The 12931-nt window shown below is 43.8% G+C and overlaps 1 protein-coding gene and 1 long non-coding RNA gene across 6 annotated transcripts in view; one reads left to right on the top strand and one right to left on the bottom strand.

Annotated features, from left to right (window-relative positions):
• The window catches only part of gli3 (GLI family zinc finger 3), a 114406-nt gene that overhangs the window by 15567 nt on the left and 85908 nt on the right, over positions 1 to 12931 (bottom strand). For all 3 annotated transcript variants that reach the window (XM_008308178.3, XM_025054670.1, XM_017031655.2), the window contains 5 exons: positions 10304 to 10459; positions 6180 to 6381; positions 3247 to 3466; positions 2091 to 2204; positions 856 to 996 (listed from right to left, as the gene is read on the bottom strand). In XM_008308178.3, coding sequence (XP_008306400.1) covers positions 856 to 996; positions 2091 to 2204; positions 3247 to 3466; positions 6180 to 6381; positions 10304 to 10459 — 833 coding nt within the window. The remainder of the gene's footprint in view (positions 1 to 855; positions 997 to 2090; positions 2205 to 3246; positions 3467 to 6179; positions 6382 to 10303; positions 10460 to 12931) is intronic.
• Positions 1 to 12931, top strand: part of LOC112486873 (uncharacterized) — a 23923-nt gene that overhangs the window by 4577 nt on the left and 6415 nt on the right. The window contains exons 3-4 of one of the 3 annotated variants that reach the window (XR_003049433.1): positions 486 to 645; positions 3040 to 3313. This is a non-coding gene — a long non-coding RNA (uncharacterized LOC112486873). Of the gene's footprint in view, positions 1 to 485; positions 646 to 2076; positions 2203 to 3039; positions 3314 to 12931 lie in introns of those variants that run through there. The other 2 variants (XR_003049434.1, XR_003049432.1) reach the window with 2 other exon arrangements.

Here is a 12931-nt window from a genome sequence, read left to right as displayed (position 1 = left end):
CCAGGAAAGCGGGGGGTTTTTTTTTTTTTTTTTTTTTTTTTTTCCTGACGCAAGACTTCAAACAACCTGTTGTGTCTTTTTGTGAAAGACGCTCCAGTCCCAGTGAAAACAAGTTGGTGTGAAAATAAGTGATGAGTGATTCACTACCCTGCTTCCCCCGTTCCAAATGTTCCTCCCAAAATTCAAAAAGCACTCTTTTATACTAATGCAACAAAGAATAGGGCGCATCTTTCTGGTCCGCACATATCCCAAGATTCATAGCACGACAGAAGAGCGAAAAAAAAAAACAGTGAAAAGTCTAGAGAATAAGAGTCAGACTTCAGCTCAGCTGCAAATAAAAAAAAAAATGGGATCCAAAAGGATGAACTTGGGTTTTGTTTACACGGGAGAAATGTATTTATACGGCAATAAAGTTGTGATAATTTCATGAAAATATATATATATATATATGAGTGACATGTTGTTGTTTCCTCTTTTTCCTTAAGGTGCACCTCCTCACTCATCAGAAGAGAATTCACAAACAAGCTTATTGACCAGGGACCCACGGGAATAGAGACCAGTGAGACGAGCTGCTAATCCTCTGGATGAAGGATGACCTCATCACTACCTCAGTCAATCATGGTCAACAACAAAGCATTGTTCCAGGTAAGTCAGTCCAGTTTTTAAAAACCTTCGACCGAATACAATCGTCATCAAACTTGTCAGTCAAATGTCCCAAAATCACAGTCAGGCTTTAATATATATATATATAAAATAAAAAGAAGACGTGTCTGGAGAGCGGTGGGATTGAACCATCAAGTATCGCAGTATTGCAGTATTGCAGTATTTCCCTGTAACTCCAGTGTGCTGACTAACCTGTACTAGCTGCTCCTGGGTGTCAAACTCTCGGCAGCAGTTCTCCCAGTGGCAGTTTGTCTCATAAACTACCTCTGGTTCCTGTTTGCTCTCGTCCTTGTCTCCTTCCTCCTTCACCAACGTCATACCATCAGGATGGTCCTGAAAAACACGCAGGAAAAACAACCAAACATCACATAAAAATTCACATTCTTCAGTTCGTTCTTATAGAAAATATCAGCGGAGTTAAATCTACACTAAAACCAATTTATTACCATCCTGGCCATTTTAAAAAAAAACTGCCTCTGGGTCCAGGTCTTTGCAGCAGTGACCTGCTGCATCTGGGCTGTCTGGAAAAATCAGTGTGGCGAGAGGAAATGTAGTGGTGAAAGCCCCGCTCTGTATTTGCAGGGATGTTATATGACGGGACCAGAGCGAACATGTGAGGAATCTAACCCCCTCTTCCTGCTGTAGGTTGCTCTATTAGCCCAGACATATTTCACTGTCACAGTTAGGCGGCCGGTGTAGTCTAAAGAGTTAGTGTGGTGTGGGCTCCTGCAGGAAACAGACTGCAGCTCCCACACACACACACACACACACACACACCCCGGGCTGTTTCTGCTGCTCTCATAAGATTTATTTTTTTCTGCACATGCTAAACACTTGGTGTTCTACTGTTTCTTTGGCACCGCAAATTAAAAAGAAATGTTTTTGCCTGCAGTGTCCGAAAGATGAATGGATTGTTTACTTAAGATTTAGCTTAGAGTCGCAACCTGAATCAACCTGACTCCTGACATCACGCTCCAGTATGTCTTTGTGTGACATAGTGGTATATTATGGAATTACGTGATGAAGTTGATGCAAAAGGAAATACTGATTTAAAGTCAAAAGTTGACACAAATACCAATATATTTCTGACTTTCTGATGAAGCCAGACTGTGTTTAAAATATTGAAGATAGTGTTGTTTATCAAACTGGATGTCAAGATACTTGAAGGGAGGCTCCATTTCCATGGTTATAATTCTGGTATTGCCTAAATACCAGCGACATGCCTTTAAAAAAAGAGTTTGGAGCAGAAACTACCATGGGGTTTGTTAGAGTCCTATAACTAAGAAGAAATGACTGAACATAGTAGAGTATCATCTGCATAGAGACACATTTTGTTGCTGGCTAAAATCCATGATCGTTTAAATATTAGTACCACAAAGCCAAGAGGTTTTGGATTTTTTTTTTTTTGACCAGTAATATCGTCTCACCTGTACGCTCACGGCACCTGGACTCGGCAACTCTTCTTCTGGTTTCATCTTGGAGCGTTTGTGGTGCATCGGGTCTCCTGTGCTGCTCACTGCCGACTCGCTGGTCGGTTTGGTCTGTGGAGACAAAACAGTTGCAACATAGATCCGGGTTCTTTCCACATCGGCTTCTCATAACAGTTGTTGACTGTGAGGATAATTTAGTTTTGTTTTAATTTCACCACATCTCCAGTTTAATACCTGTATTAAAAATGCAGGAGGCTCAAGGCTCGAGATCAGGACTTTAATCAGCGCAAATTATACGATAGCCTCAGTCGTAGATATGTAAGGACTACGTTAATGAAAAACTATGCAATTCAGTGTATCACATTAGCTTCCCTAATCATTGCAATTAAAACAAGCTCATGAAGCAATTCCCTGAACCGACGGATGACCTGACTTTGGCCTCAGTTTAAACTTCCCCTTGGGGCAGTTTAATTTACCTTTTAATAAATGTATTTGTGAAAGTTTTGTGAAAAGAAAAAAAAAATTCTCGCTTTTTCTTTTTCATTTTCCGTGATGTAACCCTTTCACTTTTCTATCTGACTCTTGTGCGTAAAGATAGGCAGGAGACGGAGGTTGAGCCTTGGCCCCCAAAGCAATATTCTGTTTATTCAGGGGGAGAGAAAAAAAAAAAGCAATTTTGATGTGGCCAATTTGAGTCAGGCCTCATTTGTGATAATACAAAATTCAAGAAACTGGAAGCAGCAGGGAGGAGCGGTAATACACACTGAATATTTACTTCAAACGTGGGCCCGCACATACAGTAAGGGTTGAGGAAGCAGAGAAAAAGCCCCTTTGGATCCATCCATCCATGTCAATATTCCCTTTCTATATCCCTGTTCCCTCTCTAGTGATTAATGGAGTCAGCAGTGGGATTCTATGCTAACAAGCCCCTTGTTGTTTGCTGCAGGCACATTCTGGGTCGTGCTCAGCAGTATAAAAACAAGAGACAACACAAGTAGGAGGAAAACTCCCAGGAGAGCAGCACGTGGAGGGGGCGTCCTGCCTCTACCACGTTAGCTCGCCGCATTTCTCGCCGGAGATGCGGTTGGCATGCAACGCCGCTATCTATTACCTGTGATGATGAATCGCACGGGTGCTTGCCGACGCCGCTCACCTGTGAGGAGTCATTGGAGATGACTGAGCGCTCGCTGGCACTTAGCCCAGACGGGGGAATGCCAGGGACGGGCCTTTGGGTGGCAAAGGCAGGCGTCGGGTGAATGAGAGGCGGGCTGTGGCCGAAGGCTGAACCCACGATGCCCGGCTGTCGGCTGATCAGCTGCTGGTGCATGTGCAGAGCCACCGGGGTGGCAGGGTAGGGGAAGCTCAACGCTGGACTGGAGAGAGAGAAGGAAGGAAGGAAAAAATGGAAAGCAAAGAAAAGACATTTTATTTATTTATTCTCCAAAGGAGGGGAGGTGGTTCAATTCCCTGCTGATCTCACGTGAGAGGCAGAGCACACCCTGAATAGGGTCACTGCACATCACGGGGTCAAAACATGGGGACAAATAACCGTTCATGCTCACAAATGGAAAGAAGACGTATATTCAGACGCAGATGTAAACACGGAGCGTCTTCCTGGGAGGCACCGGGGCCACGAACCAGTACAAGGAATGCAGTGGTGTTGTAAATTACACAGCGCTGCAGATCATAAATACTCTATACTTATAAAGCACTTTTCTGCCGCTCTAATTCTCCACATTCCATTCACAACCATTCGCTCGCAGTCAAGTTCATCCGTTTGCAGCAACATTTCCGTCACTGTTTGTCTCCAGTTGTTTTTTTTTCCAACAAAGCTAATTTGACTTTAAAATAAAGAGTTTTTATCTATAGACTCATCTATGTGTAGACAGAACCTTAGACTGACTCCCAGAATTTGTATGGTCAAAATATCCACCCCTCGGGCTATAAGTGGCGCTAACGAGTGAATATCAAACATCAAACCAGCAGTTGAATCCATTTTAGAAAAGTTAAAGCTTAGCTAAAGTTAAAGGCTACATGTGAGCTAAATGTTGTTCCTTTTAACATTTTTGTTTTTTTTCCCTAGCTTCTATTTTAGGTACCGCATCTAGTTGTTATTCCTGTGGTTTAAGCTACTATTTAGTCATTTTGTCTTTGGGTTGTTTTCATTTATTGCTTTAACTTTTTTTAAATACTGTCCTTCAGTCTGTTTGGATGTATTTTCTCTGACTCTTATTCCTATTTTCACTCCTTGTGGCCAACTTTGACTAATTCCTTTTTATTACTTTTGGAAACTTTTCCCTTTTTCAGGGGAAATATTTCAAAATGAGAAAAAAAAAGTGGAGACTGTGCTGTGTCTGGAAATATGTGTAAAAGAATCGTCCATTTGGCAAACCATCAGATGACTCCGTCTGAAACTTTGACAACTCCACTTCCTGCTAATATTACATATTAAATGTAGCCAAAGACTGAAATCCAATCAGTGTTTCTCCAAATGTGCGTTTTTCATTTTTGAACATTTTAAGAATGAGCAGCGGAACCTTACGCAGCTCTGCTACTGCAGTACTACGTCGGATAATAAACTGAAGTACAAGTTCACTGCTCACTGTATCAGCTGCAACAGTGTGAAGTGTGAATAAATGGATTGTTGTGGTTGGCTCCTCGTCCCCGAGGACAATCTGACAGGAGACGGTGGTAATGTTGGAACCACGGAGCTGTGGGCAAATTCCCTGCCAATGAGTGTTGGTCTTGTTAACACGCAGTGAATTATCATGCGGTGTGTGTGTGTGTGAGTGTGTGTGTGAGACAGTATGTCACACTTCCACCGGGCAAATGACACGGATGATAAACAGTCTGGAGTGTGTCTTACGGCCTTGTAAATAACGCAGACTGATGTCCCCTGCTCCGGCCACAGAGGGCTCTCTCCGCACTTTATTTACCCTCGTCCTGAGCTAAGTGTGTTTACCCCCGAAGACCCCAGAAGCCCCTCAAACCCTCCTACGGGGGTCTGCATAACCACAGGTGAACCGCCAGATAAACACAGGCCTGTGTGGCTGGGCGGCGGCGGCGGCGGCGGTGGCGGCTGTAGCCTCCCTTCATTCATCCTGAGCTCTGAAGGCTCCGCTCGCGCCGCAGCGCCATGTGTCTGCTGATCTTATTACGAGGCGAGTGGAAATCAATGGGCCGCGACACATTTGGGGGCCCGTCCGCTTGTCATATCACTCATCACTCTGCCGGCTGTGGGTTATTTGGGTCCTGTCACCGGGACAGTGGCCGAGCAGGCGGCGTGATTGATCAGGTTCTTCTTCCAGATCGCTGATCAATGGCCGTGGGTGGGGCGATGGATCTTTCCCTCCACCTCTCTTCCCCGTCCTCTTCACTTTTGATTTCGTTTGCTCGCCTTTCGGTTCTGCCGCTTGATGAATGTGACGTGCCTGCAGGTGAGGGACGGTGGATGACTGACACCAGCCGCCGGGGAGGCCAGCTGACTGGCTGACTGGGAGATGCTCGCCCACATGAGGGTTTGATGTGGACCGTACCGAGATTCACACACTTTTAAATCTTTGTTTCTAAAGCAACTTGTGCCAGATTTTACCCACAATTCCAGCCCAAGTCAAGTCTCCACTAGGGTGGGGTGGGAGGGGGGGGGCAGCCAACATGGCTAGCTGGCACAAAAATCTAGTACAAACGCAAAGAACGAGGAGCACAGAACGTGAGAAAAGATTGACTGAAGATCTCGTAAGAGTTCCCAGAGATTCTGTTGCTTTAGTTGGTTGGACTTGTAGCTTTGGTCTCCCATCAGGTTCAGGTGTTGACGTGTGATCGTGAGTCTGTCAGTCATCATCGTTAGTGTGGACTAAATGTTCTCAAACATGAAAACCTTAAATGGATCTTTTTCAAGTGTTTCTTCTACAGAAATGATATTTAAAATCCCCTGTTAATAATTAGCATGAGTATAAAAAAGGACTCAAACCTCAACCCCTTTGCCGTGTCACACACACAGACTGACCGTCAGTACACTACACTACACCACTGCTGTATGTAAAACACAGCTCTTCACAGTCAAGTGTATTTTAACGAGCGTTCTACCTGAGGGTTCCAGCAGAGAGGTGACCGTAGGAGCCGCTGGTGGACGAGCTGGAGCGGGAGTTGTTCAGCATGGTGACCAGGGAGTTGGGCGAGTTTCGAATCATGTTCTGAAGGTCAAAGCTGTGCTCGGAGAGGGGAGAGACGGGGAGCGGGCGCTTCCTGCTGGGCCGTGATGGTAGCCTCGGGCTGGAGAAGCGAGAGCCTGCGGGATGAGGGGGAAAAAAAAGGGAGATTTTTTTTTTTTATACTAGAGAAGGATGATTGCCATGTGGCTGCAGCGGAAGGGCAAATCGCTTTACCTGGAGGAATGGGTACCCTTCTAAAACAGACCTAGTTCATGAACAGATTTGACTCCAACCTTTTGGAGTTTTATCAGCTCTAAATGGTCAAGGATCAAACACCTCATCTTCTTGCGTTAAGGCAAAAGTAAAGAGTAATTTTACAATTTATTTCCACAAGACTTTGTTGTTTTTTTCTCTTTCTTTGTAATCCTAACTTTAACCCAGTCTAACCCTAACGGATGACACTGTTGTCAATCACCAGACAAAGGCCTCGTCTGAGCGAGTGCTCGGCTGTCACTTGATGCACTGCTTGCATTTCATGCCAGAGAAAACATGCCCCTTTATTTGGCAGAGACGCTGCGACCGTGTATGGTAATATTTAATCAAGTCCAATTTGACTCGTTATTCAAATGCAATCAGTGTTGACTGGAAATAACTCCAATAAAAGGCGGTTTGAAACGGCAGGAGCTTTCTCTGCGCACTCACAATGAGCCACGGGTGGAGATTAACACATGACTTTTGTTGTCGCTTCACGCGGAGATGTCACAAAACAAGACGGGAAAGAAAACGCTGAGGGCTTTGTCGCGCTTTGTGCGTGAACTGACACAATGACTTTGTGACTCAAGACTTGGAAATAAAACATTTTGAGTCATTTCATAAAAGGCAGACAAAACCAGCTTACGTCGGCCCCGCCATAAACTCCCCCCCTGCCCCACAATACCCCCGCGCCCCGGCCGCGAGTGATGCTAATCCCCCACAATCCATCCATCCATCCATCCATCCATCCATCTCCCAAACGTAAATGCTCCATCTCTGGTTTGACACATCCAACGATTTGCTCCATTCACATGGTAATCAGCGCGTGTGTGTGCGTGTGTGTGCGTGTGCGTGAGTGAACGCCTCTGTGGAGTTTGGGCGTACGACGACAAAAGATCCCGGTGCAGCGCGAAGTCCCTCCTTTACATTGTCACCATATGAAAAATCTGTCTTTTTCATGTTTAAGGGAAATGAGGGGAACTTTAAAAACCTTCATCCTAGAACTTTTTCTGACTCACCCAAATATTTTAATTCACCATTTCAGCAGAATCACATTTGACTTTTTTACAAATGTCCGATTATTGGTGAGAAAAAAAAAAAAAATCGACACCACGGATAAAGCTCCTCTCAGAGAAGGCAGTTTATTGCCGGGGAGCAGGTCCATCACATCCCACCGTCGCAAAGCCTCATGGGAGTGGTATTTATTAATGCACAGCCCAAATGATAAATCGGCCGAGCAGGGAGACAGAGAGAGGAGCGTCCTGGATGGGAGCAGGACTGTCCCTCTAATTTCCTCTTGATTTATGGATGCCATGGCTGCTTAGGCATCCCCTCATTAATTTTGGTGGCCACGGCGGGTTCAGACAGGCCGGAACGACGGTGTCGCTAATACAAGCTGGGTCCAAAACTGCGGGTTGAACCCTCGCCGACACACCTGGGGGCCACCTGAGAAGGAGGTCTGTTTTTTTACGTCCATGTGCAAAGTAAACAGTTAAAGCTCATATAAAGTTAGCATCTTTAGAAATGCTGCATTAATTTAAATAAGCCTACATGAATGTGACAAAAATATTTTAAAATTAATAATACATTTAATGCTGCAGTTTGGCCTTTTTCATTGCATTAAAATAAAGCTTTAGTGACTTACAGTATATTATATATATATTATATTATTAAATAAGATATTTGAAAGTGTCAGTAGTGCTTCACTTTATCGATTATAACAATGGTTCGCGTGTTTGTAACCGGAAAACGACCACAAAATGAAGTCCTCCATATTGGGCCACTGGTTATTTATCGCTAATCCGTTGACACGCAGTTTCAAAATTAAAGCGCATCTCGGTTAGACGACGGCTGCTGTGCAGCGCGGAGGCCCGCAGCCCAGCCGCTCTGTTGTTAGCTAACGTTTTATGACATAATCAACTTTATTTATATATGTAACAAAAACATACATTTTGTTTTTTGTATTTTGTTTGTTTCACATCATGAAATCATTTTTAAAAAGATGAATTTTAACATTTAAAAAACAGCATTAAATAATAAAAGTGATGACTGAGGCGAAAAAAAATAACTGATGTAACACGGAGCAGGAGGAAGAAAAGACTTGAGTGAAGTGATGCATTAGAGCTGTGCTACTAATTAGTGGCTGGGAACACAGACAATAGTCCATTAGAGCACAAACAGTAAAGGACAGGCCGAGGGTTTCATTAGCACGCCTCGCTAAGAAGCTAATTACACTGATGTGAGAGGCAGTGAAATAGCAGCAGCTCAGATTATCAGCCTCAGCCTCCTGATAGACTCGCTGCTTGGATGTGTTTTTTTTTTCTTTCTACAACCAGGCTTTAAAGTGTTAATGTCTCAGGCGTCAGAACACACATTGTTGAAACATGATGACTTATTACCGGCAATGATCACAGGCGACTTCTTTTTTCTTTTCTTGCGTAGCGTCTCATCTCCACTTAAATTTAGCCCCTAATTGTTTTGTTTCAGCCTATTAATCTTAAAAAAAGTGACAAAGAAGCGAGGATTTCTGCCCATGATGAATGGTGGGACATCGCAATTCCCTCTTAATAGCAATTCATTTTCTGATCCCCGCACAAGTTTGGCTAGTTTTAATTAGTTTGTACGCAGGAACAAGAGCCGGGGGGGGGGGGGGGGGGGGTCCCCCCCCCGGGGTTCCCCTGAAAGCGGGATGAAGGCGACGTGTGCCTGACGGAATCCAATCCCCATCAAAGGGAAGCGGGGTGAGGCTGCGCGACCTTTCCCAGATTCACCGCGCCTTTAATTTTCTATTTACACTTTAAAATAACTCATTAGCATAAGTGTTTTCCACTCGCCGTCCTCAGCAACGAGACGGCAGCTCATTTAAATAACGTTGGCATAAACTTCCAGTGTTACTTTGATTTATATATAGAAGCAGACGCATTAGGCTGTGGTAGAAAAGTGCACTTTTGGGGTGGAATTCCCACAGGGGCCACCCATGCTGTAATGTGGAGGGACGCTCTCATAATATTTTAAAGTGGGCTCCCAGTGGGCTTGGATGTGGTAGGTGTCTCCTCACCTGCACGGATACATTTGGAGGAAAAACTCCAGGTTTTTGTTCGCAAATCTCGAAATTATTAAGAATAATAACTGGGTAAGAATGTGATAATAACATTAATAAAGTTAATAAAATAAATATCAAATGAAATGTCGTGACTGAGACTGATTAAGATTCAATTTGTTCAACTGAAGACTGCTAACTTAGCAAAAACTGTCATTAGCTGCTACTGAGCTATATGCCAGCTAAGTTAGCTAAACGTTTTAGCAATATGTCACATTATGTTGTGCTAATTTTTCTTGCTAATATTTGCTAGTGTTTTGTTTATTTCTACTTTTTAGTTACTTACGTTTACATTTTTTAACAAATTTTGCAATTTTGTGCAATTTGACGGCTATCTTTAGGCTATGCGATTTAGCTATATTTATGGCTACGTATACATTTTTTACATGCGTTCCAACTTGCTTTCAGTTAACTTAATATATACTTGTTTTTATTTGTAGCTATTTTTGTATTTGTTGCTATTGCTGCCATATCTTTTGCTTCTTCTGTGCTAGCCTTTAGCTTTGATTGCTACTGTCTTTAACTTGAAGCTAATTTTGCTTTTCTTTCTTGTCATATTTGGGCAGTTCTTGCTAACTTTGTCTGGATGCTTTTGTAAAAGTCTTATGTATTTTAAAGGGACATTCCCATGATTCCCAGCATGGAAATTTAAAGGCTAACATGGACCAAATGCCGCCGTGTTGAACCCATTTGTTTGTTTGACTTACTGTCCATGGCCTGCAGATACGCGTCCATGTGCAGGGCGCTGCTGGCTCCGGCCGTGGACGCCACCGTCGGGATCAGGTCAGTGGTGTAGGGGCTGCGACCCGCCAGCAAAGCCATCTGGTGGTAGTACTCAGCTGTGGTCAGACCGGTGTGAGGGGCTGCAGAATGAGAACAATCAGGTCAGTGTGGAGGGAAAAGAAGGTCAGAGGGAGAGAGAGGAGGTGATGGATGAGGGCGAGGGAGGCGAGAAAATGTTTAAGACAATTGAGGATGGAGAGAAAAAAAAAGGAATGAGGTGGGGAGGAGAGAGAAAAGAGGGAGGAAAAATATGAGCCGGTGAGTAAGAGTTGACAGGGAGAGCACCTGCGCCGCTTTAGAAAAGCTGCCTTCATTTACTTTAGATGATAATCAGCTCAGCACAAACAGTAATGAGCGCATTAGCAACACCATCACGCTGCGTGAAAACAGCTGCACGGGGAGCTCCACCTGAAGTGGGGAGTCTCACTGGGGATTAAACAGCCTTCACGTGTATCAGCGTTATCTTCTTCTCCTCATCTCGTAGCCGAGGGTTAGCCAAAACTGACAGAGAGAGGGAGCTGAAAACTCACTTTACTCTGAAGTTTATTCATGTCCACTAATCCTAGCTAGCGCTAATGTGAAGTTGTCTTTATTTTTGTTATTTATTTGTTTCTCAACTGAACTTTTTTTTTCATGTCCCTTTTTGGCTTTTTGAATTTTATTTTCTATTTTACTTTCAATTTACAACCAAGGTCTTCTGGGTAATTTTTAGCCGGCAGTTTTAAAGTCTAGCTAACACTTAGCTACATTTAGGCTGTCTTTGCTACATTGTAATTATCTCTGTGCCGAACGGCATTTATTGGTTAGATTTCTGACTAACTTTTGACAACTTCTGGGCTAACCTTTAGGTGAAAACTGGTGCTAACGCTAAGGTAACTTTTAGACAGTTTTCCAAGTTTTTAAACCTAATATTTGGCAAACGTTTTTTTTTTTTTTATTTTTAAACCCTAATATTTGGCTAACGTTTTTTTTTTATTATTTGGTCTTCAAGAGGAAATATTAACTCTACCGAAACAGGAAGTTGCACAGGAAGTTCCCCTCCGACATTGAGACCTTATTTGGGATTAAGGGCACTGAGCGATTACACTGTGTGTGTGTGAGAGAGTGTGTGTTTGATGTATTCAGTGGCGTCGTCTCACAATGCGGTGCTTAAACAGCCTTTTCTCTTCATGTCCATATACATACAAGTACACACACGTGTGTGTGTGTTTATGTGTGTGAGAGAGAAAGGTAAAAGTATGTGGGCCGACACATCTTTTGCCAGAGATGCTGTTTGTGCATCATTCACGTCTGAGCTGCTGCAGCCTGCAGATATGCAACCTTCTCCTCGACTCCTGGAAACTCTAAAAGGAAACCAGACAAAAGGCCTAAATCTGCACAGATGTATCTGCATATGTAATGATGCACTCAGCCACTCTGCTGCTGCTGCTGCTGCTGCTGCTGCTGCTGCTGCTGCTGTATTATTCCAAGTCCCTCCCTTAGTTATAGTGCACTATAAGTCCTTAAACCGTGGCCTAAAAATAAACAGTGGCTTCCTTATGCAAATAGAGCGAAGACGGAGGAGACCAAGGCTAACGCTGCGGTTTTGGATGCGAACGTGAATCAGATCAGACCCACAGTGTGCAGCACGACTTATTTTACCCTCCCTTCAGTTGGAGAAATAAAGACAAAATAAATAAAGGCTGGATTTCCTCCTAAGGCTGGCCCTGATTGGTGGAATAAATGTATGAAAACCAGCCCAAATGAATTGGCTCTGGGTTTTATGTCTTCACAGGAAGGAGGGAGCGTCGTAATTGTCTCCTCTATTACGCCTCAGCTTTCGCATTCATCCGTAATACAGCGTCCCCTCCCCCCCCCACCCCCCTCCCTATCAATGCACAGAAAATTAAAGGGGCTTTGCTGAATTTTTAAATCAGAAACTCTGGCATCGATACACCATCCTGGGGCAAAAAAAAAAATGGAGGCAGGAGACGAACCACCAGGTGACTGTGGACGAAGTTGAGAAAAAAAGGAGGAGTCAGAATGTGTGGCACAGCGAGAGGGGTGGCACTAAATCCCACCCACTCTAAATCTCCATTAGACTGTGTTAATGAATTCATCATTATTCAAATGTACTTTTGGAGGAGAAAGAAAAACCTTTGCAGTGAAATCCAGAAGTAACAACAGCAGAGCTGACGGTTCATTCATTAAAGAAGTCATTAAGAGGCTCATTCACAGCTGCACGGAGTGAAGACGGGATCATGTGGGAGGACGGGGGGGGACGGGGGGGTGACAACTGTTCTATGGACAAAAGCAGGGCACTACAGAAAAAGGTTTGAAAACCACTTGGTTTTGTTTTCAGCTTTTGAGCCACTGATGAATCACGACCAAAAGACTGAATGCCATAATAGTGATTGGTGTGAAATAAACCAGTTGATTGACTCATTGACTTTCAGGTTTAATGTTTGGTTTTACAGAGGCACTGTATGTCAGGGGAAAAATACATCTTTGACATCAGCTTGTGTAGAACAGTTCTGAAGAGGCGACTGCTGACCAACAAATTCTGACGCTCT

The sequence above is a fragment of the Cynoglossus semilaevis genome, chromosome 3 (genome assembly GCF_000523025.1).
Source record: "Cynoglossus semilaevis isolate Cse_v1.0 chromosome 3, Cse_v1.0, whole genome shotgun sequence".
Classification (NCBI taxonomy): Eukaryota; Metazoa; Chordata; class Actinopteri; order Pleuronectiformes; family Cynoglossidae; genus Cynoglossus; species Cynoglossus semilaevis.
The sequence above is the reverse complement of the archived record's forward strand: the minus strand, read 5'-3'. Positions and strand labels throughout refer to the sequence as shown.